The 25,222-nt window shown below is 41.2% G+C and overlaps 1 protein-coding gene across 1 annotated transcript in view; it reads left to right on the forward strand.

The window, feature by feature from the left end:
- Positions 1-25,222, forward strand: part of slc36a4 (solute carrier family 36 member 4) — a 105,549-nt gene that overhangs the window by 12,573 nt on the left and 67,754 nt on the right. The window contains exons 6-9 of the mRNA XM_079732891.1: positions 5,669-5,764; positions 7,605-7,689; positions 11,103-11,390; positions 15,359-15,457. Coding sequence (XP_079589017.1) covers positions 5,669-5,764; positions 7,605-7,689; positions 11,103-11,390; positions 15,359-15,457 — 568 coding nt within the window. The remainder of the gene's footprint in view (positions 1-5,668; positions 5,765-7,604; positions 7,690-11,102; positions 11,391-15,358; positions 15,458-25,222) is intronic.

The following is a 25,222-nucleotide window of genomic DNA, read 5'->3' on the forward strand; positions in this document are numbered from 1 at the left end:
AATGAGCTCGGTAAATAGTTACTTTTTCCTCACGCACTGACAAACACACACACACACACACACACACACACACACACACACACACACACACACACACACACACACACACACACACACACACACACAGACACAGACACATACACATAGAGACACATACACACCCATATCACAACACACACACGAGCACAGAGGAATACATGTAGGATCAACTAATGTTAATAATATTAAAATAGAAAATGCATTTCCTTCAGAAACTGCGGTGAGGGCTGTAGGGCAAAGTGAGGTTGCAAATATGTTTTAATAAAGACACATAGTTTAAGGCGTACAGAAATGTTAAATGACAAGTGAATGGATCAAATGAAGGGATTTGAACTTCAATTTGAATTTGAGTCTAAATGGAGTAAACAATGTAAACATGCACACCATTTAAAAATGTTAAAATGGTTAAAATATAAAATGTATAAGATGTATAAGAAGTTAAACAAAAAGATTGAATAGCTGAACTAAATGTGAGATAATAAATATGTACTTGCCTAATGCTAATTTTTCCAGCCTAATGTTATTTAAAGTAGTCCAATTGGGCGGGGAAATTGCCCAATCTGGCAACGCTGCCTGAGCGTCGTAAGAAATAGTCCAATTGGGCAGGAAAATCGCCCTATCTGGCATCATTGCCTGCACGTCCTTACAAGCTTAGCCTCAGCGTAAATCTATGAGACCAACTGGAAACAAGCCGACATGGAACTTAAACTGTGATTTTGAAAAAAGTATAAAGGTAATCGAAATTCTGTTTTCAGATGATTGAAGATACAAGTGTGTTGATTTGTTAAAGGTCCCATGACATGCCACCAGGTGTGGTCTGATGTGCTGTTACAAGCCGTATTGGAAATCTGCCCCTTATGACATCACAGGTGTGCCTGTCCACCTAGATGTGTGACGGATAGATGAGCAACGTTTGCTACAGTCCACTGGGTAGGCTGGTAGACTGATCTATCCAGCACACATCTAGGTGGACACGCCTACCTGTGATGTCATAAGGGGCAGATTTCCAAAATGTCATGGCACCTTTAAACCTTTGAACGAGGGTTAACGATAAAATATTGACCAAGTTATGAAGTCTGAATAAGTAAGTGTCAGAGAATGGGCGGACGGATCCGCCGTCCTCCCATTGACTTCCATTGTAAAAAATAGTATTTTAAAAGTAGAATATCTTAAAAAATATAAAATATTTAAAAAATCTGAAAAGAAGTGCGCGATTCCCAGCTAACAGTGTTGGGAAAGTTCACTTTCTGCTCGAACTAGTTCAAAGTTCAGTTCACAAATTTTTAAATGAACTGTTCAGTTAAACGTTCGTAATTCAAAATTTTGAACTAAGTTCACAGTTCCAAAAATAAACTAATTCATAGTTATTTTTTTCAATATGTTGCTGTGAGCTATTATTTTTTTCCGGTATTTTGTAGCGAAACAAAGTTTCTATTGTGTTTTATTGCACATTTAGCGCATTTTGTACATCCCATTGATTTCTATTGGAAGACTCATTGCTCACTGGCCGGAAACTGAAAGGGGGGGTGTTCACGTTTGGTTGTAGTCTTTTCGCTCGGTTCTAGCCCTACTGTTGAAACGGAGAACCGAGCGAAAAGACTACAACCAAACGTAAACAACCCCCCTTCCCCTTTCCGGCCACAAGCAATGATTCTAGGAGGTATTCTAGTCCGCTGATCGAGCCAGAGAGCTAACATGGATTGTACATATTTATAATTCGAAATTCGTCCCAGCCTGTATACCACAGATACTCTAGGCTCTATTTCATATAACCGCTTTGTCTGATTACAGTTTAATTCATTTTTCACAATTTACCAGCTCTCGTTTTGAAGAATAATCACTGTGCCATTCGTTTCAATGGGAATCGTGACGGTCTATATTTTCAACATAAAGTGTCCATATTTATAATTTGAAATTCGTCCCAGCCTTTGTACCACAGATACTATAGGGTCTATAGCATATAACCACATTTTCTGAATACAGTTTAATGTAACAGTAAGCGGACAACACCGCAACTGCAAATTAACCACACGGAGATAACCATGGCCACCGGTCAAACAAATTTTCTTTTTGCAATCATTCTGCACGCGCATCTGCCGTGTTGATAAATGAATAATCCCCCTATTGAACGAAGTTAAACCGAGTGAGCGTGCCGTTCACAGACACCAGAATGAACGAGTTCACAGTAACGTTCATCAGGCAGTAATACAGTACGTTCAGTTCACGTTCGCCCAAAATATGAACGAGTTCATGAACTATCGTTCAATGAACACTTTCAGGTACAACACTGCCAGCTAGTATGAACATTTAAAGGGGTCCTATTATGCTTTTCCGTTTTTTCCTTCTCCTATTGCGCTTTACATATGTTTTTGGGTATATAAATGGTTGGCAAAGTTACAATACCACAAAATTCCCACAAGGGGGAGTAAATGACTACCCCAAATCACTATTACCGAGCTGCCTAGAAACGGCTCGTTGGGATTCTCTCCGTGGCTTTCTTTTACTTCCGGTACGAGCTGACGTAAGCATGTACTTTTGCTGGGAGTCAATGGGAGAGAGTCATCAATCACCCATTGCTGCGTTCCTGGACACTCTTGGGTCGGGGGCAATGGATCAGATTGCAAAACAGAGTTTGAGTAGAGAAGTAGATGGACAGAAAGACATATACTATTTATATATTATATATATAAATTCTATATATATTATATAAAATAAAAATAGTTGGCTTCGTTGAGAGGTGGGGGTGCACGGTAAGGCCCCGTAGCTCGTGGCCTAATAGTTTTATTCTGTTTTTCTTTTAATGGTAAATTGATTCAAATCACATAATAATATTAATAGTATATTATTGCTTTGGTTTTGTTTAGTAGGAGCTTACAGCCAAAATTACTTAATCTTCATCTGTTGTGTGCCTCACAGGTCCATAATCATACTTTAAAAATATCTACAAATATTGTATATTTTGTAGACTGTATGTGTTTAGACACACAGGCCCTAGGCCTTGATGTTGTGTCATGCAGGTTATTGATTCTGGCACTTGGCTCATTCGTCTTAGTACCTAATAAATATAATAAGACAAAATAACTACTGTGTAAAGTGACCTTGACATCACAGAGTAAAACATGACTGCATAGGACAATACAGATTCAGGAAGCAACATCTGTTTTCCAGTCATACTTTTATTGAACATTTTTTTAAATCACTGATTAGATCTACATAACAATGATTGTTATACAGTAAATAGATGGCTGAGACAACAGTGAACAGGTGAGATTTCTCGTAACTGGTATTGCTGAAGCAACATCTATTCGAGTAGGATTGTTATTTACAAAAAATGGTATCACTAATGACTTCACATAACAAACATGGTATAGTTGGCTGGTACTACACCAAACAGGTGAGGAGAATGGGGAGATTACTCGTTTTCCATTACAAGTGGACTGGTGTTACTGTTGCTATATGGTAGAGATGATCTAAACATGCAACATAGTTTACTAGAGGTTACTTATAAGGTTTTGTGGTGATAGTGGTAGGCTACTCATCGTCTGAGGATGTATTCTGAATGTATTCTGATTCTGAAGAAAGTATAAATGATATCGAAATTCCGTTTGGATATTATTGAAGATACAAGTGTGTAGATTTGTTAAATGGTTTGAACAAAGGTAAACAGTTGAAATATAATTTGAGTTACGATGTCTTAAAAAGTAGATGAGCTGTTGAAAATTGATTTGGTTACGTCTTAAACAGTTGAAGTACCAGAGGACGACTCCACCATCCCCCCATTGACTCCAATGTTAAAAAAAAATAGAATATCTTAAAGAGTATAAAATATTTAAAAAATTTGAAAAGAATTGCGCGATTCCAAGCTATTCCGACCATTTTAAAATTGGAATGGAGTCTCTAGGTGAAAAATTGAGGAAGTAGATAGGTCCCAAATTTTGTAGAGAATAATAAAGAAAAAAGAATAAAACTTAAGAAGAACAATAGTTGAGCGCTGCATGCAGCACTCACCTAATACAACTTAAAGGAGACATATTATACCACCAGGTGTGAGTGTGATTAGCCTTACATGCCGTTTCGAAAATCTGCCCCATATGACATCACTAGTGGGTGTGTCCACCTAGATCTGTGCTGGATAGATCAGTCTACCAGCCTACCCAGTGGACTGAAGTAAACGTTGCTCATCTATCCAGCACAGATCTAAGTTGACACGCCCACTAGTGATGTCATATGGGGCAGATTTTCGAAACGGCTTGTAAGGCTAATCACACTGACACCTGGTGGTATAATATGTCTCCTTTAAGATGAACAATAGTTGAGCGCTCAATGCAGCACTCACCTAACAATAGGTGAGCGCTGGAGGCAGCACTCACCTAATACAACTTAGGAAGAACAATAGTTGAGCGCTGCATGCAGCACTCACCTAACTACTTAAATATACCGACACCAAACATTATAAGAGCAGTTTATGACAATGTTAAAAATACATTTCAAATACCACATTCGCTGAAACTTCAAATCAATATTGAAAGTAATGTATCCCTCCTCCAAAATAATGGGCAACAAAACTCCATGTTTTCAATAAAGCCTACAAATCCATATTATTGTAAACAAAAACAAAAGAAGCCTCAGAATCAGTGGCGTTTTGCCAAGCAGTTTTGTTGATATTTCTGCAAGAACAAGAGATGATAGATCCGTCAATGGAGTTCAACTTTAAATTCTGGACACTAGGTCTACGATCCGATCTGGCCTCTACAATCAACACACTATCAATCAGGATGACAAGTGTAACTTGGGCCGTGGACACTCTCTCTCTTTATCTGGGCCTACACTCCCCCTATCTACCTTGTAAGTCTTTTCATTTAGCATTTTCCCTCCACTCTCTGGAAGCTGGGGAAGGGTTTTTACTGGCCTGTCACTGCGTCTCCTCCTCTCTGTTTGCTCACCTGACCTCACCTCATGTATGTGTGATTTATCACCACGTGGGGCCTTGTTGTTCAGGAAGGCTTCAAAATTGTTGCCTGGGAACCAGACAAATCTCCAAAGCTCGTGTTACATTAGCTCTTCAGATAATGTCTGACTCCCCTCCCATACAAAAAGATTTCTGTCCGGTAAGAGATAGGCCGACCAATCACAACGTTTATCTAATATAAGGCGGGATATATACGATTACGGTTCAGAAGAGCATCAACAACAACAAAGATGGCTGCCGCTGATGTAGAACGGTCTCTTTATTTTGCTATCGAGACAGCATTAAACAAAATGAATGGTATATTTTCACTTAAAGAACAAACTACACTTTGTTGAGAATATGTTTTGTCGTTGCTCAGTGCTTTGACACCCTTTTGTTGCTATGATTGGTTGTAGGCCTACCCTACAACCAATCACATCCAGAGTCCATTTGGTCTGCGCCTATTGGTGACGCCCCTTAGAAATCGAAAATTACCAGAGAGGTTCCCGACTAATTGCACTTTGCGACTCCTAAAAACACTAACAAAACCATAACCAGAAGCTACAAGTAATTTCTTGTTATATATTATATAAGTATACTACTTCTAATAATAATACTTTTCATTGTTGTCCGCTATCTCTTTGCACCCCTAATTATTGTACTTTATTTGCTCTAATGCAGGTTGAAGAGACGTTCCATGAGCTACAGCGACACCGTGGCCTTTGCTATGGAGCACAGCTCCTACCAGTGCTTCAAAAAGACCGCCGGCCTTGGCAGGTCAGTCTGTTCTCTTTTATTACCCAATACCATGCCAGCGGAGATAATTTTCTTTGTAAAAATTACACACTTGCTTATTTTTAGGAGCCTTATATATCAACAGGATATGGATCAAGATCTGGTTGGTCACATTCAACAATATGACAAGGGTACTGAATTGACATTCTGCCAATACTGTTTCCCTAATGCAGTAAGGAGCTTATGTTCAAGGCCATAGTGTGACGTTATAAGGCGCATCTTCTGTATCCATCTTTGATTTAATTATGTTGCAAATTTCTCCCTCTCTGTATTCATTGTCATTACTAAAGCACCAAATCGAATCACATAATATATTGTTTTGATTCTTCAAAGGGTAATAGTTTTCGCGCACATGTTACGCACGCTCAACCTCTAGTTGTAATTAACAGGGGTAATTTTTCAATGGAAAGTGTGGTATACTATGCATGCAAATCAATTATTAAATAGCTTTTACTGTTATTCAGGGCTGATAGGTGCATTGACATTTTAAAATGCAAGGCAACTACTATTGGTGAGTTGAAAATAACAATCATCATTGAGATTAAACATCTCTTCCAGTGTCCTGGCCAAGAAAGGCAGTAGTAGCCTAGTCACACATTGCATACACACAAAACATAAGAAAACTAAAGAAACTAAAACAGTCGGCAGGGGGGAGGGGGGATATCATTATCGCAAGACATTTCGGGAGGCTCAAGGAGGAGAGTGTAGTCTTGTTAATGTGTAGTCTTGTGGTGGACTCTATAGACATAATACACCATAGCCTACTGTGTTATTGACATGTTTTTGTTGTGTTATAGGGACAGTGTCTCTTTAAGATCACGTCACGTGTTTGTTGATATGCCGCTCGGCGCAATGTTTGAATGTAACGTTTTTTATATGCCAAAATGAACGACCTGCCGTTGCTTGTTGAGGTGAGAAATTGTCTCTTCCCTTATTTTATTCCAATTTAAATAGTCTATAGACAGAGCGTCTTACCTGGGAGAGTTTGTTGACGGCGGAGCCGTTATGTTTAAAAACATAACGGCTTATCTGGGCGAGTGTCGCTGCGGTGTGTGCGTGTGCGTGTGCATTCTTACCTGCGCGTGTGCCAATGGCGGAGCCGTTAAACGTCTTACCTGTGTGTGTGTGTGTGTGTGCGTGTGTGTGCGCGCGTGTGTGTGCGCTTCTGTGTATGTGTCACTGCCTTTGTTTCGAGGTGCGGTGTATGCACGTGCTTGTGTGTGTGTGTGTGTGTGCGCATGTGTGTGCTTTTCCGTGTATGTACGTTCGCATGTGGGTGCTTGCGGTCTATATATGCGTTCATGCTTGGCACATGCGCACTTGATTAACTTGAGTATGCGGTGCGACAGGCCTGCTATTTTAGTAGTACGATTATTTCCCTTTCATGTCACTCAGGGATTCACACAATCCCATGTTTGTCTTTCTTTCTGCAAGATAAATTGGCCATCGTATGTTTCAGTTTTCACAGTACATTTGGGAACTCTCAACATGCAGTTTGCACAACCTAAAGTCATGATGATTCAGCCGTAATAGTATAGAGATTATTTAGAGTATAATCTAGGACTTGAATTTGCTATTTACGCATAAATAACGAGCAGATCCAAGATGGACCTGGAGGGATGCATGTACAATCAGGTCTGCTTGACCAGGAACTGTTGTTTGTAAGATGTTTTTGCTGTACCACAACAGCTTCACTAATGATAACTAGCAAACAGTTCCCTCGCATTGCTATGGCAAACAATTATTTTGTTTCTTCCGGCCTTATTTCTGCTTGTTTCTGAACTGTGCGTGTGTTTGTGTGTTTTTTCGTGTGTGTCTCCAGGCATGTAGTCAACTTCTTCCTGGTGCTGACACAGCTGGGCTTCTGCAGCACATACATCGTTTTCCTGGCGGAGAACATCAAGCAGGTGGGGGATTATACATTCTGAGCACGGGCATGCTTTCAATGGGCTGGGGAAAACATTTTGAACCAGAGAGTAGCAACAGTTAATGGGGTGAAGGTTTTGCACTTCAATCACATTTTTCTAAAGCTAAATTGATCATTAATAATACATAGGATATTCAGCACAACCAGCACTTCGAGAGGAGGCACACTTTCTGCGCAATTCTAGAAAACATGATGACAAACAATAGGCACACACACTTGATGGCCACCAATTATGAATAAATTACCAACGTTCCCCATTCACTGTTCTTATAGTATGGTCTCCCCGTCCCGCTAATGTTAGAAATGGCCTAGAACAGAAGATGTTAAAGAAAAAAGTGAGCAGCTTCCATATCCACTGGTTCACTGTAGATGCATACAAGGTTGTCTTTGAATGTAGTTGCTCTTTCTACTCCGCATGCTGGGGTTAATGTCGGCTTCAACACAAGCTCCACTGGCACGATGATTCCTCCAAATGTTTGCTTTCAGAGAGCTTTTTGCATGCCTCAGAGAAAAAACTTCTGGATGGTATAAACAGGATGGTATTGAAAAAAGGCAGATGGAAAAGATAAAAAATCGATCTGTAGGGTGAGGTGGAAAAAGTAAAGAATGAAAAAGTGGTATTGTAAAGAGCAACCCATTATGAAGTATTTAATCAAACATAATAGACCAAATCTGTGAGCTTTGATTATTTATTGTTATATTGTTTTAGCCAAGAGTTTAGGGCACATGAAAGCACTGCTCCAACAGTCTGAACTGAGCAAGGAATGAGTGAAGTTGTGCTATTGATAGGCCTTTGGCTTAGAGTGCAGCTGCAACTCTCGGCCCCTAGAAGGCAGTAGAGTCATGTCAACGCAAGACTTTGGCCCAAGCCAGTAACAAAGCACTCTACTTCCACTACCTCTCTCGCTCTCTCTTGCTTATATATATATTTATATATATATATATATATATATAAACACACTGAATACATATAAAATACAAATGCTAATTTCTAATGAGAATTTTCAGTCACCCCCTCCCGAATCTTTTGAAATATTTCCCTATCTGCATCCGATTGCATCTCTTCCTTATCCTGTTTCATAGATAAGGCTCCCCCTATTTACATATTCCATATGGGCACAAATGGATGGAGCTATCTTGAATATATCAGAATGCAAACCCTAAAAGGGACCTCAAAGCCTAATTAATCAGAAGATTTGAAAAGTTATGAATTACATAATGATAATGTTCTCTTTCCCTCCAGTCGGATGCTTTTCTGGATGGATCTTCTGCTTGCCATCTTTCATCCTATGGGCGCTGTTAAAACAACATTTTGTGAACAGTGCGGCTGTTCATCTAGTGCAATCGATAATTATTTTTTGGGAAATGTAGTTCAGTTAGTTTGAAATAGTAATAAAAACAAAACATGCCAAAACATAAAGCAGTTCATCATGGACTTGTAGCTGTGTGGTAAAAAGTAATGTGGTTTTCCAAACGTATGCACACACAGGAATCAACACTCTTCATTCAACATGCCTATCTATAGACTTATGATAATGTGATTTATTTTATAATTGTTTATGCTCATAGTTCAGAAGGGTTTATTTGTGAAAAGTTGAGCAAAGCCTCTTATCGCCACATTGCAAAATATACAGTGGTCTGGCTGCTAAGTAGTGATATCTGACGGCTTGCCCCCTTGTTCATCAGGACTTTGACCTGTACACAATACAGACAGAAAACAAAGCAAAGCAACACAAATGTCAACATTGTATATGCTTTCCAACTGCCTTAATTCCGATTAAATTCCCCAGAGAAAAATATCTATAGACCGGTGTACAGGAGTCTGCCTAAAACGGATTGTCTAACAATCAAACAATCATCTTTCTTTTATGACCGTGTTCCTATACATCGCACCTCAGTCAGACAGAGAATGCTTTGAAGGTTGAGGGATCGAGAGCACACCTCCTCTACTTTGGCGTCCAGCAGAAGCAGAGACTTGGTCTCTCTCTGTAAACCTGGAGGTGACCTTGTGCATCTCCGGTATCTCCTCCTCTCACCTCTGAACACTTCATAATTCAGGTGGAAACGTGCCATTAATATCTTTCATTCTAATGGCTCATTCCCACACAGGTGTCACAGCGGTCATCCCGGTCACTGCAGGGGTTTGCTTATGTCTGTTCCAGCCTGTTTATTACCAGTATTTAATGCGTAATCCTCCTTAGGGGATTATATGTTTATATAGATCAGTGTTCATTATTTAATATAACTAGTCCTAAGGTGACTCAAGGAGAGCATTGGGGCTGTTTTGATGAAGTCCACCTGACATTTTGTGTGTGTTTTTTGTCTGGCCTTATTGCCAACACAAGTCCCTCCTCCCTCAACCTATTTGTTATGGTTTGACGACAGAGAGAGACTGAGCGAGAGAGTTCCTATTGGGTTTGAAAAGGCCACCAGAGCTCCCAAGCATAACACCCACCTGGGTATTACCTCTCGTTATTGCCACAATGTTTCTTTGGATAGGCAGTATGAAACATGTGAATGTGAGAAAGGATGGATGTTAGTCAGTCGACCACTTTATAATCTGCTCCCCATTGAGGCTGCTTAGCTTTGCACTGATTTTCTCATTAGTCCTCATTTTAGTGAGTCAGGAAGCTAACGGATCACTTACTAGATGATCGCATTGACCTGTAAAGAAACCCCAGAAAAGAACCAAACTCAAATTCAAATCCCTCCTCCTCCGCTGCAGTGACATTGATATAAAGTTTTTCTGATCATTATTTCTCCTTGACGCTTATCTCTTCTCGCTCATGGCAGAGGGCTATGCTTATCAACTTGCAATAGTCCAATTCACTCCCAGCTGCGTGTTAATGATAAGCCACCCACCACACTTCTCAAAGTTGTCGTTCTTCACTGTGTGCAGATTTTGGATCTGCGATGGCAGTCGGTTTAGTGCGCTCTGTACTCACAGCATTTGATGCAGTTTGCTGATATACCCTGGTTAAATGAAAACTGTTTTAAAGACTTATTTGCTGTGCAAGATAATGCACTGTCCCCATTATGATAATAGCAGAAAGAGATTTCAGGGTTCGAGGATGTGAGAACAGTATTCAACTGGTGAATAGCAAAAATAAACAATAACAGCGGGCCAGCATACACAGCACATTTCATTTCAGTTCTTTAGTTAGTGATCCGATTCTTTAAATATATTCTCTCTTGTTTATGTCACGCTTTGCTTCGACTGCCGGTTGTCGTTGCACGAATCCTGATGTGTCATTGATCCAGTGACGCATCGGTCCTCTACTCCGGTGTGCGACTGCATTTTGTTGTGATGTAGCCTTCCGTCGTATGTACCACTGACCCTCTCTGGCCAGCACCTCCATCAGCCCAATCGGTGTGTGTCTGCCTTCTCTCCAGGTGGTGGAGGGATACCAGGAGAACAGCACGCTGGCCAGCACCTTTCCCCTGGCCCTGACCAACGTCACGGCCACGCCGGTGCCCAGCGCCCAGTTGGTGGCTGACCCGACGGGGGCTGCTCCCGCGGGGGGCTGGGACCTGGACCTGCGCCTCTACATGCTCTTCTCCCTGCCCTTCCTCATCGTTCTGGTCTTCCTGAAGGAGCTGCGCAACATGGCCGTGCTGTGCTTCTTAGCCAACGTGTGCATGGCCGTCAGCGTGGTGATCATCTTCCTCTACATCCTGAGCGTGAGTGTGTAATAATACAACAGAATGTTTGCATTAATGAGTAAAAGGTCAGTGTCAAATAAAATGCTGACGCTTTTATCTCTTTGCATCACAACCCAATGAGTAAAAGGCCAGTGTCAAACTAAAAGCTCTTGCATCACAACGCATTTGTCATGCATGCATCGATCAGACTCGTCTGTAACACCAATGTGTTGAACCCCAGCTCTTAATCTGTCTTTAACCACTCTTTTAACGAATGCATAGATCAAACAGACTAAAAAACGGATTAAACAGTAATCAGTAAATCTTCTCTGAAATCGATCAGGACAATACCCACGTCCAGATGTCCAACAGGAAATAAGCAAATAAATAAAACAAACAAACTCAAGAGATAGACCCTACTATTTCTTTCCCAAAGCCATCTACCCTCAAAACAAAACTATGTGCCCATGGTGTCTTCCGGTTCTCTTTCTGCTTATAAAGGACAGGCAGAAAGTTATCTGTGTTACCGTAGACTCACTCAGTCACTTATTCCTTCCCTCTGATGACCTGGGAGAATATTTTTCTATATTTGCGAATACAATCCCACACATTCACCCCCTCACTCTTCATTCACCCACTGACTGCATTCACCCCCTCACTCTACAAAGTTTCGAAAGTTGTCCTCATTAGCAAATAATAATTGTATTAATTTACATGTACTTACACATTCCATGTGTTTTTTGGAATTGAAATTGATGATTGGTCAGACAGCTGTCATATTTATAAATAACGGGAGATTAGAGAATTAGATCATTTTTACCAACATTTTAGTGCACTTCAATAATGGTTAAACACCACAGATCACAGCAATGCCATTTATAGATGGAGAAACAAAAATAACAATTACAAAAACATTTCAAGAAGTCATTTTAAGAATAATGTTAAAAGAATTTGTAAAAACAACTTCTTTCATGTTATCGTCCAATGCGATATATAATGTACTATCACCCACAAAAGTGCAAGATCTTAATAAAAGTAAACAGTGATGTACTTTATTTTACTACTACTACAACTTTAATACATTGCATCACATATCTATGTAAATTAATATATTTAACTGGAATCGGCGTGCAAACAAAAACAACCTACCGACAGATAGGCATTAATTGAACTTTTGCTGAACTCCTGTTGTCACGAGAACCAGCCAATGTCAGGCATCAAACCCGTAAGCTCACAGGAGAGCGTAGCTGAAACAAAGTGATAAAGAAATATATATTCCACTGACTTTTCTTCTTTGGATGACTGTCAGTCATCGTCTCACTGTTTTTAGCCCCCTGCTGCATTATCTATGTCACTAGGCTGCGGCAGATCAAACCACCTTTTACCATGCATTAATGCTGACAACTGCCAAACTAATTGTTTCCCCTTTTTACTGATTGATTTAAAAGGCAACACAATTATGACAAAACTTTGTAACCTAGTTATGCTGCTGTTGAAAGTAGGCGTAATTGGACATTTCTCCCCCCAGCATATCAACATGCTCACTAGAAATTGTGTCACCTCTGATGTGAAGAGATGATAGTAACAGAACCACACACCTTTCATTGCAGGTTCTTGCAACAGACCTTCTACTTAATATTGGGCCTCTCTCAATTCCAAGTATGCCACATTTGAACTTGTGTACTCTGTAGTTTGTACTTGGCGAGGTCTACTCAGGAGGAAGCAGCACCGTCGTTCTGTCATTTGAACAGCTGCATTATGGATGACGTCACCATCTGAGCTTTTCTCATTCGCCGTTGAGTCTGGTTTCGCAACGGAATATGCATTCTGGGATACTTTGCTGTCCCAAGTCCACACAAGTCACCTCTCATCTTTAATAAAATGGGTGGAGCATGAACCGATCCGGGCATTGGGAGTGTGATTGGCTAGAAGCAGAGAATGGAACAGTACTTGGGCTGCGACTGATGATGTTTCACTACTCCACAAGAACAGTACAGACGCTGATTGAGGAAGGGCCACGGTTCCATGAATGTCTTTGCATCGTTATTTTCTCCTTGTTATCGACATGTGGAATGTCACAGGGATGTCGCTACAGATGTTAGGCGTCACAGTCCTTTCGATCAGCAGTCAAACTGCCCTAGCATCATCTACTTATACAACATTGAAAATACAACATTGCTCAAGGGTTTGGTATAGGAGGCATTTAAGAATTCTGCAGCGCTATAGAACCACCTAAATTATCCTTACTTGCCTTTTAAATCTGCGTCTGGATCCTTGATAATGATATTGGTTGTCTTGAACCTATGAGTCCATCCTGGAGTCTGTCTCTGCCCTCACCACATGTTTGAACAATGAAAACGATGGTGTCTTAGCCATTGTTGGCAGAACAAATGACACAGGATTCACAGAAAGTATCCCTGAACAACCTTGCCGTCTCCACTTTTAGAATACCCCTAGGATTGATGTGTGTTATCATGAATATTGATAGATACCACTTTCATCTACATCCATCTCTACTAGCCAGCAAGTTCTGTATTGAGCTTATCACTGTTCTGTGTTAGTGTGTGTGTGTGTGTGTGTGTGTGTGTGTGTGTGTGTGTGTGTGCGCGTGTATGTGTGTGTATGTACGTGTATAGATATGTGCAAGTTCAAGCTTGTTTCCTTTGTTATTCTGAAAGCAATTGTATAGTACTATTTATCTACCGTGAGTGCAAACAATTGCATCGCATTGCTTACTCACGATCAACATGAAAGATGATGCTGTTACAATGGTAGCAAAGTGAGAAGTATGCAAAAAAAAAGCAATTCAACAAGACAATAAAATATGATGTTTTCATCTCACCCTGTGATAAAAGGATAATCGCTTTAAAGAATGTCACAACTCCCTTGGTTCTTTTCTTGAATGTGGCAGAGCAAGCATGACTTCAAACTCCATTGAATATCTGCCAAGGTCTTCCTAAGAGTAAAGACAATTACCAACGTAGATCTGTAAGAAAAATGATCATGGAAGATCTAGAATGAGAATGACCAGCATCGATCTAGAATGACAATGACTTGAATCACTATTACAATGCATATCTAAAGCTAAATTACTAATGCTCATCAAATATCCCAGCCATCATTATCGTTACACAGCATCTTGCTGTGTAGCTCTTTGTTGTTGAGAATTCCTTGTTCTTTGTTTTTGTGTCGTGTCAGGTTTGAAGGAGTCAGAGGTTGAGAGGTTAGTAGTTCTAGTTGTGCATTTCAGTTGGTAGATTTAGCTCAGGGAGTTTCAAAGTTGTTTCCATATTGTACAGTTCTAGGGCCCAGGGTACATCCACAGCTCCGCAAAGATATGGTCTCGGAAAGGGGACAATTCCTGTTCTACTTTGCACAAACTTTGGTTTTATCTGAATAATTTGCGTACATGGTGTGTCTGGATATGGCTGTGATAAATGTGATAAATGATAAATGTGTCTATGCCAGCAAAGTGCTTCAACACATTTTGGTCCAACTTTTTGTGTTTGGGTAAGCACAGGCGAGAACGAGGTTGGCCATGTTTAGAATACAAGTTAAGTTGGGCATGGCTACTGTGGACCGGGGTAGGGGTGGGGTGGCCTGATACCTTATACGGTCACCGTCAAACTCTCTAATTGATTAATTGATTCATATTTGTCTGTGTGTGTCTCTGTTCTCTCTCTTTCTCTCTGTCTGTGTCTAGGTCTCTCCCTCTCACTTCTTTCTTATCTTGCCCTAGATTTGTTCATATCCTCCTTAGTGTCCTAAACTTCTCCAAATTAGTACCCATGGCTTCTCCACATTCATCATCATCGACATTCTCTTAAACTTCCCCTTTACCTGTTGCTTTGAAGAGGAGGGGATTGAGCGGTGGGGATATTGGGTTATGCAGGTGACTGATGTGTTTCTCCTCTCCTTCTCCTGTCCCACCCTGTTCTGTCTATCCCCGGTTGGCTTTTTTTTCGCTCTGTGATTATTTCAAGTTTTCTTTGTCTTTTGGTCTATAGGATTTCGGAGACGCCCGGCACATCCCCCTGACGGCGCCTGTGGGCAGATTCCCTTTTTTCTTTGGAACGGCCATTTTCGCCTTTGAAGGGATTGGAGTGGTGAGTCCCGTCTCCAGAGTCAGCCTCATGATGTTTAACCAGTTGTTGTATCATACTTTCTGAAGTCTGGCTCGTTCCGCATTGCAGAACCCAACCAGACATGTCGCCGTGCGTTTGGTTGCACAAGCTCACTCGTCGCATGCGCAATATTCCGTGAGCATGCTAGCTTGCTAATGCTAGCAAGGCTATTGAGGGAGCACACAAGTGTCAAGTCCGTGGGCTGCTTTGAAGCGGACTAATGATTGATTGAATAATGAGGCCGATTGTTTTTCTTTCATTGCGAGTTATTGCGCCCCTTGTCGTCAAAGGAGTACTTTACATTTTTGAGACCTGCTTAGGCCATTTTCTATACTTGACAACTCAGAGTTGCTCACCTACGAAATGGTGGAACATTTTTTTTCCCCATTGACTTCCATTATAAAAATAGTTGGGTGACCACCTGCACCAATGGAGTTTGAAATAACCAGACCATAACTCGGCCATATGTCATCCACTTACGGTCTCGCATGATTAAGGACCATGTATACCAAATATTTGGTCATTTTGGTTTACAGGTCAGTTTTCCAGATCTGCGGGTCAGTCCTAAACTTTTAAGGTACAGCAAAATCTATCAAGACGGAACTTAATGGTCTTTCAGAAAAAACGATTCAGCATGTCAAATAAGGCTTGAATACCAAGTTTCAGAAATGTTGGCAAACAGGGCGGGGGGTGTGACCATGAGTAATAGCGCCCCCCTGTGGTCAGAGCGCTGCAAACGACTCTGGAGACCTTACTTTCGGTTTATATATATGTATTTCATTTGACAACTCTCAGGCGTTCACGATTAGAGTGGTCGATTTTAGAGTTTATGCCCCACTCAATTCCCATGTTAGATAAAAATATTAGAAAGATTTATTGTAAAAGAAGTATACACAATATTTTAAGTGAATGAATAGGGAACTGCAGTGCTATATGCACAATTATTTGGCTTTGATTTGGTGATGATACCTCCAAAACTGTAGGAGGAGATAATTAGTGCAAATCAGGCGGAGGAATAATAATAAGGGATATTCTAACAATAGTGTGGCTTGCTTTGCAACCACACTACTAACCAATGTGTGTGTGCAAGTTGCAGCTCCTATGATCCCACAGATCTCCAAAACGTCTAGTTACACTGAAGGATGAAACACAGCTCAGATTTTAAAAAGTGATTCAGATCTAAGATGCTATGATAAGCTCCGTGGGTACTAGGGAGGAGAGTATGTTTGTGTGTATGCGTGTCCTCAATGAAAACAAGATATGAGAGAGAGGGAGAGAGAGGGAGAGAGGGAGATGGCCGTGGGCAGGATGATGTATGGCTTGTTCCCTTGCATATTGACTGAGGGGCACAGGAGTTCTCACTCACCGCCCCTACACAATTAATCAAGCCTCAGATGGCCATCACTGTGCTGACCCATCTAGACGTGACCCAAGCAAAGCCTACCCTGGTCCTGGATCGCACCATCTCTCTGTCAGGAGAGAGATAGAGAGGGAGAGGGAGAGAGAGAGAGAGAGGGCGAGGAGGACAGAGGGAGAGAAAGGGAAGGACAGAGAGGAGGGGGAGAAGATGAATATAAAAAGAGGTTAGCCAAGTTAAGATAAGTTGAGATAACTTTCTTCTTACAAGTTGTGGCTGTGCTGCATCACTGAGGCCCATACCACCACCCCACACCCACCCACATCATCCCTTCTCCTGCTTACCACCCCCCCCCCCATCCAAACCAGGGGAATGATCCACGACCCCATGCGACTCCTCGCTCACGCTGACAGAATCATTATCCAGCAGGCGTTTGCGTGGCCATCAGCACACCAATCCCCGGGCGGATAAGCCACGAGGAGCATGCCGTGTAGAGGTACATATCACCCTAGCCCCCCCCCCCCACAACCTCATCTGACGGAGGGGATTTCTCTCCCGGGGTTGGCGAGACGCTCCCGCGAGTCGCAGTGGGTTCATATCTCACAAGGAACCTGAGGCGATAAAGACGTCCTCCGATCCTCCCATGCTCGCATTCAGCATTCACAAAATATGAGATGAGGTCACACATCATTGATCCATGTTGGGAAAAATGGGGTCAATTTCCCATGAATGGCTCCTTTCTTATTGGGACACTCCATCAGGAATATAAACATGGTGATAAAAGCCGCCCCAAGTAAAAGTAGAGAATGGAATCAGGAGGAACAACTTTGTGTCCTCTTGTTGATGGTTCAACAATGGTAACAAGGAATCTTTCGCACCACAACCGACACAAGCTGTCAACTAACAGTATTCAGAACTCCCATTAGGGGCATCTTGTTAGCAGGCTGCAGTGCATGACATGCCACGCCAGGCCCCGTTTCACCTTCAGGATCTCCCCTCTTCTTGCGTTAATTGCCACAGTCTGGCCTGCAAGTTGTTCGTTTGGCACCGGAGGCCAGTTGTCGAAGTCTGTGGGCTTGTTGTAATGCGTTTGTCTCAACCTTTTTAATTCCCGTGTTTTCCCTCTGTCCATCGGCTCTCACGAGGGTAGAGAAATGTGTCGTTGCGCTCAGATAATGCAGAGTCTTTGCTGGCAAACCTCACCCCTCTTCCCAGCTCTTCCATGATACTTTAGTTCTGCTGTGAATCTTTCTCAAAACCTGTGTCTCTGCATTAACGTCAAAAGCTTTGTTTGCTTGAGGCAGCAGATGTAACAGACTCTTAGAACTAGTTTTGCTATATCTAATGCTGGGTGTGTGTGTGTGTGTGTGGGGGGTGGCTTAGGCAAGGTGAACTACAGAAAACGAGTGTTAAAAGCAAAGAAGATGATTAGGGAAGAACTTTGGGAATGCTAATTTTTTTTTAAACAGAGACCCATTTCGCCCTTTTCAGAAGGTTATTTGTATATTTAATACTTGGGCTCCTTTTGTGTTGGGGTGGGGCGGGGGGGATCAGAGTGAAAATTTGCATGACTTTAATATTCTCCCCTCTCAGAAGTCTTTGCCTGGCAGCTTGAAAAGGAAGGCGGCCCCGTTCATTTTGGACAGTCACTTTAACCAAACATCAAGAGTGGAAGATGAGTTGGCAGAGGGCTGATCTCTAGCTCCTTCTTTTCTCAGAGGAAGGGTCTTTTTTCAACCTCAACAAAAAAATGCATTTTGATTCCGTCTTTGACACAATTTATTTAAACCTTGTGATTTGTCCAGGTTTGAAGGCAATAGGTCCTTAATAGTTCACTTATTCTGACTTGTGTTTGTGTATTATAAATGTGGGTATTTATGAATGTGTGTGACACATTCGCATAGGTACACATAACATAGGACTCAAAACTCACCTGTTCAGAGTTCATCTCGACTCTGCATAGAAACCAATGCACAGCCACCATTGAATGTTGTACGTCCTGGCACTTGTACATTGCACTTATTCAAGGTACTTAACTGTGTAGCATCTACAGTAGCTGCTATCGCTGCTTTACACGGGGAATGAGTTAGCCTAGCGATTGTAATACTTGCACTTGGTTCTAAGAACGTCTTTACTGTACCGACAGCGATATATTGTTTCACTTCTTATGACAAATGTACTTATTGTAACAAATGCACTTATTGTAAGTCGCTTTGGATAAAAGCGTCTGCTAAATGCCCTAAATGTAAATGTAATTAGGTATATATATTCCACATGTGATCCACTGGAATTTGAGGTTTTCAGAGGTTGAGTGCCTTTTAATATTCAGTTTGGTGAGTTGCAGATTTGGCTTCGTTAGCCTTTCTAGCCATCCCCTCTCTCTGAACAGCTGTGCTGACCTGGGGTGAATTGGGATGCGTGGGGTGTTGTGTGGAGGCGGGTGTGCGCTGGTGCGATTTCTTTTTCACCCTGGTCTCGTGTTTTGATCAGATTTTCAAAGCTGCACGTGCATATCGATTCCGGCATGTTGTCATTTTCTCCTAGTTCAACACCTTGACCAACGTGTCCATGTTCACTCACCCCTCCTGCAGCGAGAGAGAGAAAGACAAACAAGGAAAAACTTAATCCAACAACCTGCAGGCAGACTTTCATGACGATTTCATAGTTATAAAATGCAAATGGGTGAGCCGTTGTTGCCATATTGCCCTATCTGAAGTCATGATGATACACATCTGGGAGAAAGCCTGCAATAGCAGTATCAACCAGGTCTATTATTGTTAGTAGTAGTACACCTGTGTATGTACATACACGGGTCTGCAGAACCAGTGGAACCAAGGGGAATGGGGTTAAGGGATGGGCTCTAGTACCAGATGGGATATCAAATGGGTTCTGACTCAAATGGGTCAGGACCTCTCAACCTTTACGTGTGGAACCAGCCGTAATGATTTTTCTGTCTGAATGACGAATCACATTCGTTGTGGTGTGGGATATTTCTTATGATAAGCCTCACAAATTGGAAATCATCTTAATTAGGTCATTATCATTTGTGTAAAGGTCTTTGGACATTTTGACCCACCTTTCAGTAGCAGGCCATTGACGAGGGACATGCAACATCTCAGTTGTGAGCTGGGTCATCGATATACCCAGGAAACATGAAGAGATGATACAAAACTATGAGTAAAGTAGTAGAACGAACATTTCTGCTGCAGCCCATTGCAAATAAACAAATAAATGAAATAGTTGAGTCTATGAAATAGACTTGACATTGCTATTGTCCTACTGGCAATAGCGGGAAGCCTTCTTTAATAAGATAGAGACACTATTTGAGGGTTTGGCTTTTCTTAAGAGAAAGCCCTGTTGCCTTGTTTATTTATTTATAACTCTATAAGTGCTCCAGAGAAAAGGATTAAGGGATGAGGTTTTGCACCATACCCGCCTTGGCTTGCATTCCTAATCTTCATATTGTCCCACATAGTGTCACTCTAAATTCACAAATCCAAGTCTTTGGAATTCTAACATTGGCAACATCTTGCTTATATTCATCTTTCACCTTTGCCTTGGCAATATCCAGTGCAGTGTTTTGCCTCTGTGACTAGGGAAGCAAGATGTGAAACTTGGAGTTAATAGAACCTTTAACTTTGTTTTTCTCATCAACTTGTAATGGAGAGTTAATTAATTGGAAGCGAGTCCCAGAGTAGTGCAGTAATGAGTGTAGTCTCTTATTCAATGCATTGGATGCTTTCATGCTCTCCATTCCAATGGTGATTGCTGTGTTGGTCCTGTTGAGGTTCTTTACAGATTAATACTTTACGATGATTGAGTCTTCTGCACCTCGTATCACATATGTGCATCTTTCCAAAGCAATACCATTAAACAATTGTGACAGTATTTCTCACTATTGAGAGCAGCCTTGCACGCTCACTGATTTACTTCCACCTTGTTTCAAAGTGCTTGCTCTTTTCGTTCAATCTTTTAAGATGTTGTCTTTTTCTCACTACATTTATCTCACATATCTTACGTTCCCCATCTCCACTTTCCTCTACCTGTGTTTGCTTTGCTCTGGCCCTGCGCAGTGCATGGAAGTCTTACAAACAGGAAATTAGTTTGTCTGCATGCCTGTATATATTCCCATGACAGGGGTTCTGTGATCAACCACGTATGCAATACGTCATCATAATCTTTCCATTTCATGAAATTTGCAAGACAGTATGCCCAATGGAAAAATCTAATTTTACTTTAATTATATTTACTAATATTGTATAGAATAAGGAAAGAAAGGAAAGGGAAGCATGTTAGGAAAAGCACTTATTTATTTGTTTGTGCTCAACATGGTCATACGTGTTTATTGCAAGGCATTACACATGCCGAGGGCCATTTCATAAACGTGAGGAGCATGTGTTGTGTTGTCATCGGTACGCAGTTGGGCCTTGTAAGAAGGACTTGCTGCGGAGCACACTATCTTGCAGTCCTGTCTCCTGTGTGTGTGCGCCAGGACCACTCGTTCACCAATCAATGTCTGTCTATGGCGGCGCCTGGCGGCACCTGGGGCCGCATGTCAGCTCGTTAACTCTGCCACCTGTTGAGTGCCAGCCTCACACACACACACACACACACACACACACACACACACACACACACACACACACACACACACACACACACACACACACACACACACACACACACACAGGCACTCCACGCACAGCTCTTAGTCCCTCCCCTTCTCCCTCCCTCTCTCTTTCCCTCTCGCATTATGGTGAAAATTACTTTGAAATGTAAAACGAAAATCCACAAGACTTAAACAATATACTAATAAATAAATAATAAAACCTAAGTACACTACAATAATTTAACTGTAACCCATAATAATTCTAATAAATAATAGCAAAAAAATAAAGTGCAAACTTCTATATGCTAAATGATAAAAATATAAGTAAAGATATATGGTATAACACTAGCAGTGCTTTCTTAATTTATGGTAGTATAAAAGCTAGGAATACATAATGTTGAATGAATACGTAACTGGAATACGAGACTGAATTCACATGTATTTAAAACGAGTCATGAACGAAGGAACGTACCATGTCAATAACAATGCTATACACTATATGAAACATTAAACATACACACACACAGAATATATGACACAACTTGTATTAACAATATAAACATTATAAAAATTATAAAGGTTATAAGATGCAAGAAACGCGTTAAACTATTGGGTTGGAACCATTGCGAAAAGTTTGCAGTGCTTTATGGGATGAGTAGTTCCTTCCATCTTCACAAAAAAGAATGTACACAGTCTTGTACCTTTTGCCTTTTCTTCCATTTCCAAATATTTTTTAGCCCTGAATCAAACGTTGTGGTCACGACTACCTTGACAAAATATTGGCTTGGTTCCAGGCTTGAAACTCTTAATATAACAATTTTACGAAAAGTCAATGGAGAAAATGAATGGGAAATTTACTTATGGGACTAGAGCTATTAAAAAGGGAGCGGTCACTGCTGCACTTTATTGACCAGTGCCGAGTTACCAAAAGTTAGAAGGCTTATCGCACAGAGAAACAAGCGGCGGGAGTCACAGAGAGGGAACTGAGATCTCAAAAAACACGTTCCTAGCGATCATTGAGAGAAGGAGCGGACCACCAGAACATAAATATTTCAATCGGCAGCCCGGGCATGGCACCGGAAAGTGCATTGAAAGTTGGTCCGGTAGGTCGCTAAAGAACCGGTGCCATAATGGTACCACGATTGGGTACCAAACCCAATGCAGCACAGGACAATTACTTTGAAATGAATATTGAAACTGGGAGCCTTAAATAAATTACACTAATGTGGAGATCATTTTATGTTGCTCCAGTCAGAATCAATCTAAACCCTCCATGCTCTTTAATATTCTAAATCAAAGCACTCAAAGCAACTCCAGTTTTTCGACCGAAAAGCACATCACGTCTCTGCAGGCAGGAAATGTTTTTTAATTAAAAATCATAGATCTTTCACTTATACATTCATTCGCTGTAATCCCATTCAAATGCAAGACTCGTATCTACTCAGAAGGTTTTAAGGTTAATGAAAATTGAAAAAATGTTAATAAAAACTTGATTACAATCTGTAATGTGACAGCTCGTTCCTTGAGAATTATGCCAGCATTATCACTATGCTATAGAGTTGTTCTTTGTTTAAATTATTTCTTTAGGTTCTTGTAAATTGTTAAGTCACATCGTTAGTTATAACTTTGGTAGCAATAGGGTTTTTTGGAAGGATTCGTCATTGTGGGGAGACATTTTTGAGTTTGAAACTGCCACAGCGTTTTTCATGCAAGACGTCTCCCTCACCCACAAACCCAACACTCCTGATACATAATATGCTTCAACCAATCCAGGTTTCTATTTTAAAACCTATTAAAGTTTGAACCGATAGGATTTTCTGGTGGAATTAACCTTGACCATTCAGAGGTACAGAAAAAATAGGACTATTTTACCCCCTTTCAGTATTGTTATGTATTCTCTTTCAGCTACTTGTCCCGGTACAATGCTCCATCTTTTGTGGAGTTTAACTGAATCTGGGAGTATTTGCTAGGGATTTAATTAGTTGTCATGGAATAATATTATATTATCAGTCCGTTTTACAATGAGGAAATGTGACATGAATTCAAACATTGTAAACTATGATCAATAAGCACATTAACACTCAAATTAAAAAACACAAATCCCCCCCCCCCACACACCCACACCCACGCACACACACACACACACACACACACGTACGCACGCACACTTATATTATACCGAGCTGTTGTATTAAGGCGATGTTGGGTGACGTCACTTCTGACTTTGACAAACTATTGGCTTGGTACAAAGTTTGAAACTCTTAATATAACAATTTTAAAAAAGTCAATGGAGAAAATGAATGGGAAATTTACACACACGCACACGCACACTATTCTATCGAGGTGTTGTATTAAAGCGATGTTGGGTGTCACTTCTGTTGGTATTTGAAGCGAGATCCCAAACAAACAGAGCCAGCTCGCCCATTCTTTCCTTGTTTCGTGCATCCAGTAAGAACGAGCGCAAAACCCCAGAACAACCAACCCTTGTTGTTGATTGGTTGAAATACTATTTATTTTGGTTTTGAGTGGTTTATTTTGCCAGATTGGTATTTCGGTAAATCTAATTGAGCTATTTTAATAGAAAACTACGAAAGACCGGAACTTGTTGACTGTGACAGGGATGTGTCAGTGTTGCTAGCTGTTTTTTAACAGCTAACTAATATCTTACTCGTATGATCATCAACATAGAATCTATGCCGTTTTTGCCAAATTCCCCAAAACACAACGTGAACGTTCCACTCTGTTGCGAATGCAGGTGGCTTCTCTTTGTGCCGAGGCACGCAGACATCCCGACCAAGGGGCACCGGTGGTGTCGTGTGTGTGGACATGTCTGGGCAGCGGTCGGCTCGAGAAAGTTTAGCCTTTCGCCCACTTGTAGTATAACGTCAGATTGTGTGTGGATTGTGAAGCTCTGTCTGAGCAGCAGAGTTTATTTGCCCTGCACATTGGAGTGGGGGTTAGGCTTCCCGGACACCTATAGTATAACGTTACTTATGTGGCGCATTTCCTATACTAATTTTGGTCGTTGTTCTAGTCGTAACTATGGGGATAACATTCCGCCCCCTTTCCTAAAACTCTCAAGCCAGAAAGCATTTTCTTAAATGTCATTTCAAATTCCAGGTAAAACAGTTGGTTCACTGGCTCGTTAAACTATTTCTGCTTATCCAATTTTCATAGTTAATATACTCTCTGCCTTCCACCGTTTGTCTCTGCTTCCTGGCTGGCTACCTCTTATTAACAACTCAGTTTGTCGTGGTCCAGTGCCGCCTCTGGTAATAATCTTCCCATTGTTTAAAAGCAGGGTAGCGGAAGCGTCCCGTTGGTTAGTGTGACAAAGTTGTCCTTGTGTAGCTGATGCCTGTATTGCTCACGGTTTACCCTTCAGAAGAGGTGAATTAATTCAAACTGCTGGTGGCTCCGGATTCACATGCCTGCATACTTCAAAGTAGCATGAGGGCCGTCCGCTCTGCACCAATCTGCCGTTGAATGTCGAATCAAAAGTAAATGAGAGGAGCAGAAGCGTGGATAAGGCTTAACTCTGTGTTACATGAAAGCACAGCAGTTGTTGTGAAGGAGGTGATGTTGATGGTGTAGGACCTAACCTTCAAAAGACAGCTGTTCATAATGACCGTTTTTTTTTTACATAAATCAAAGTCAAATCACAGGGAAAACAGTAAACATATATATTTTTACCCGAGATGGTACTGTTCCTACTCTTTCTTTTGCATGTCAGGACTGGCCTGCAGCATGGTCTGGAAAGATGTGGGCATCTCCTCAACTC

The sequence above is a fragment of the Pollachius pollachius genome (genome assembly GCF_949987615.1).
Source record: "Pollachius pollachius genome assembly, chromosome: 3".
NCBI classification, from domain to species: Eukaryota; Metazoa; Chordata; class Actinopteri; order Gadiformes; family Gadidae; genus Pollachius; species Pollachius pollachius.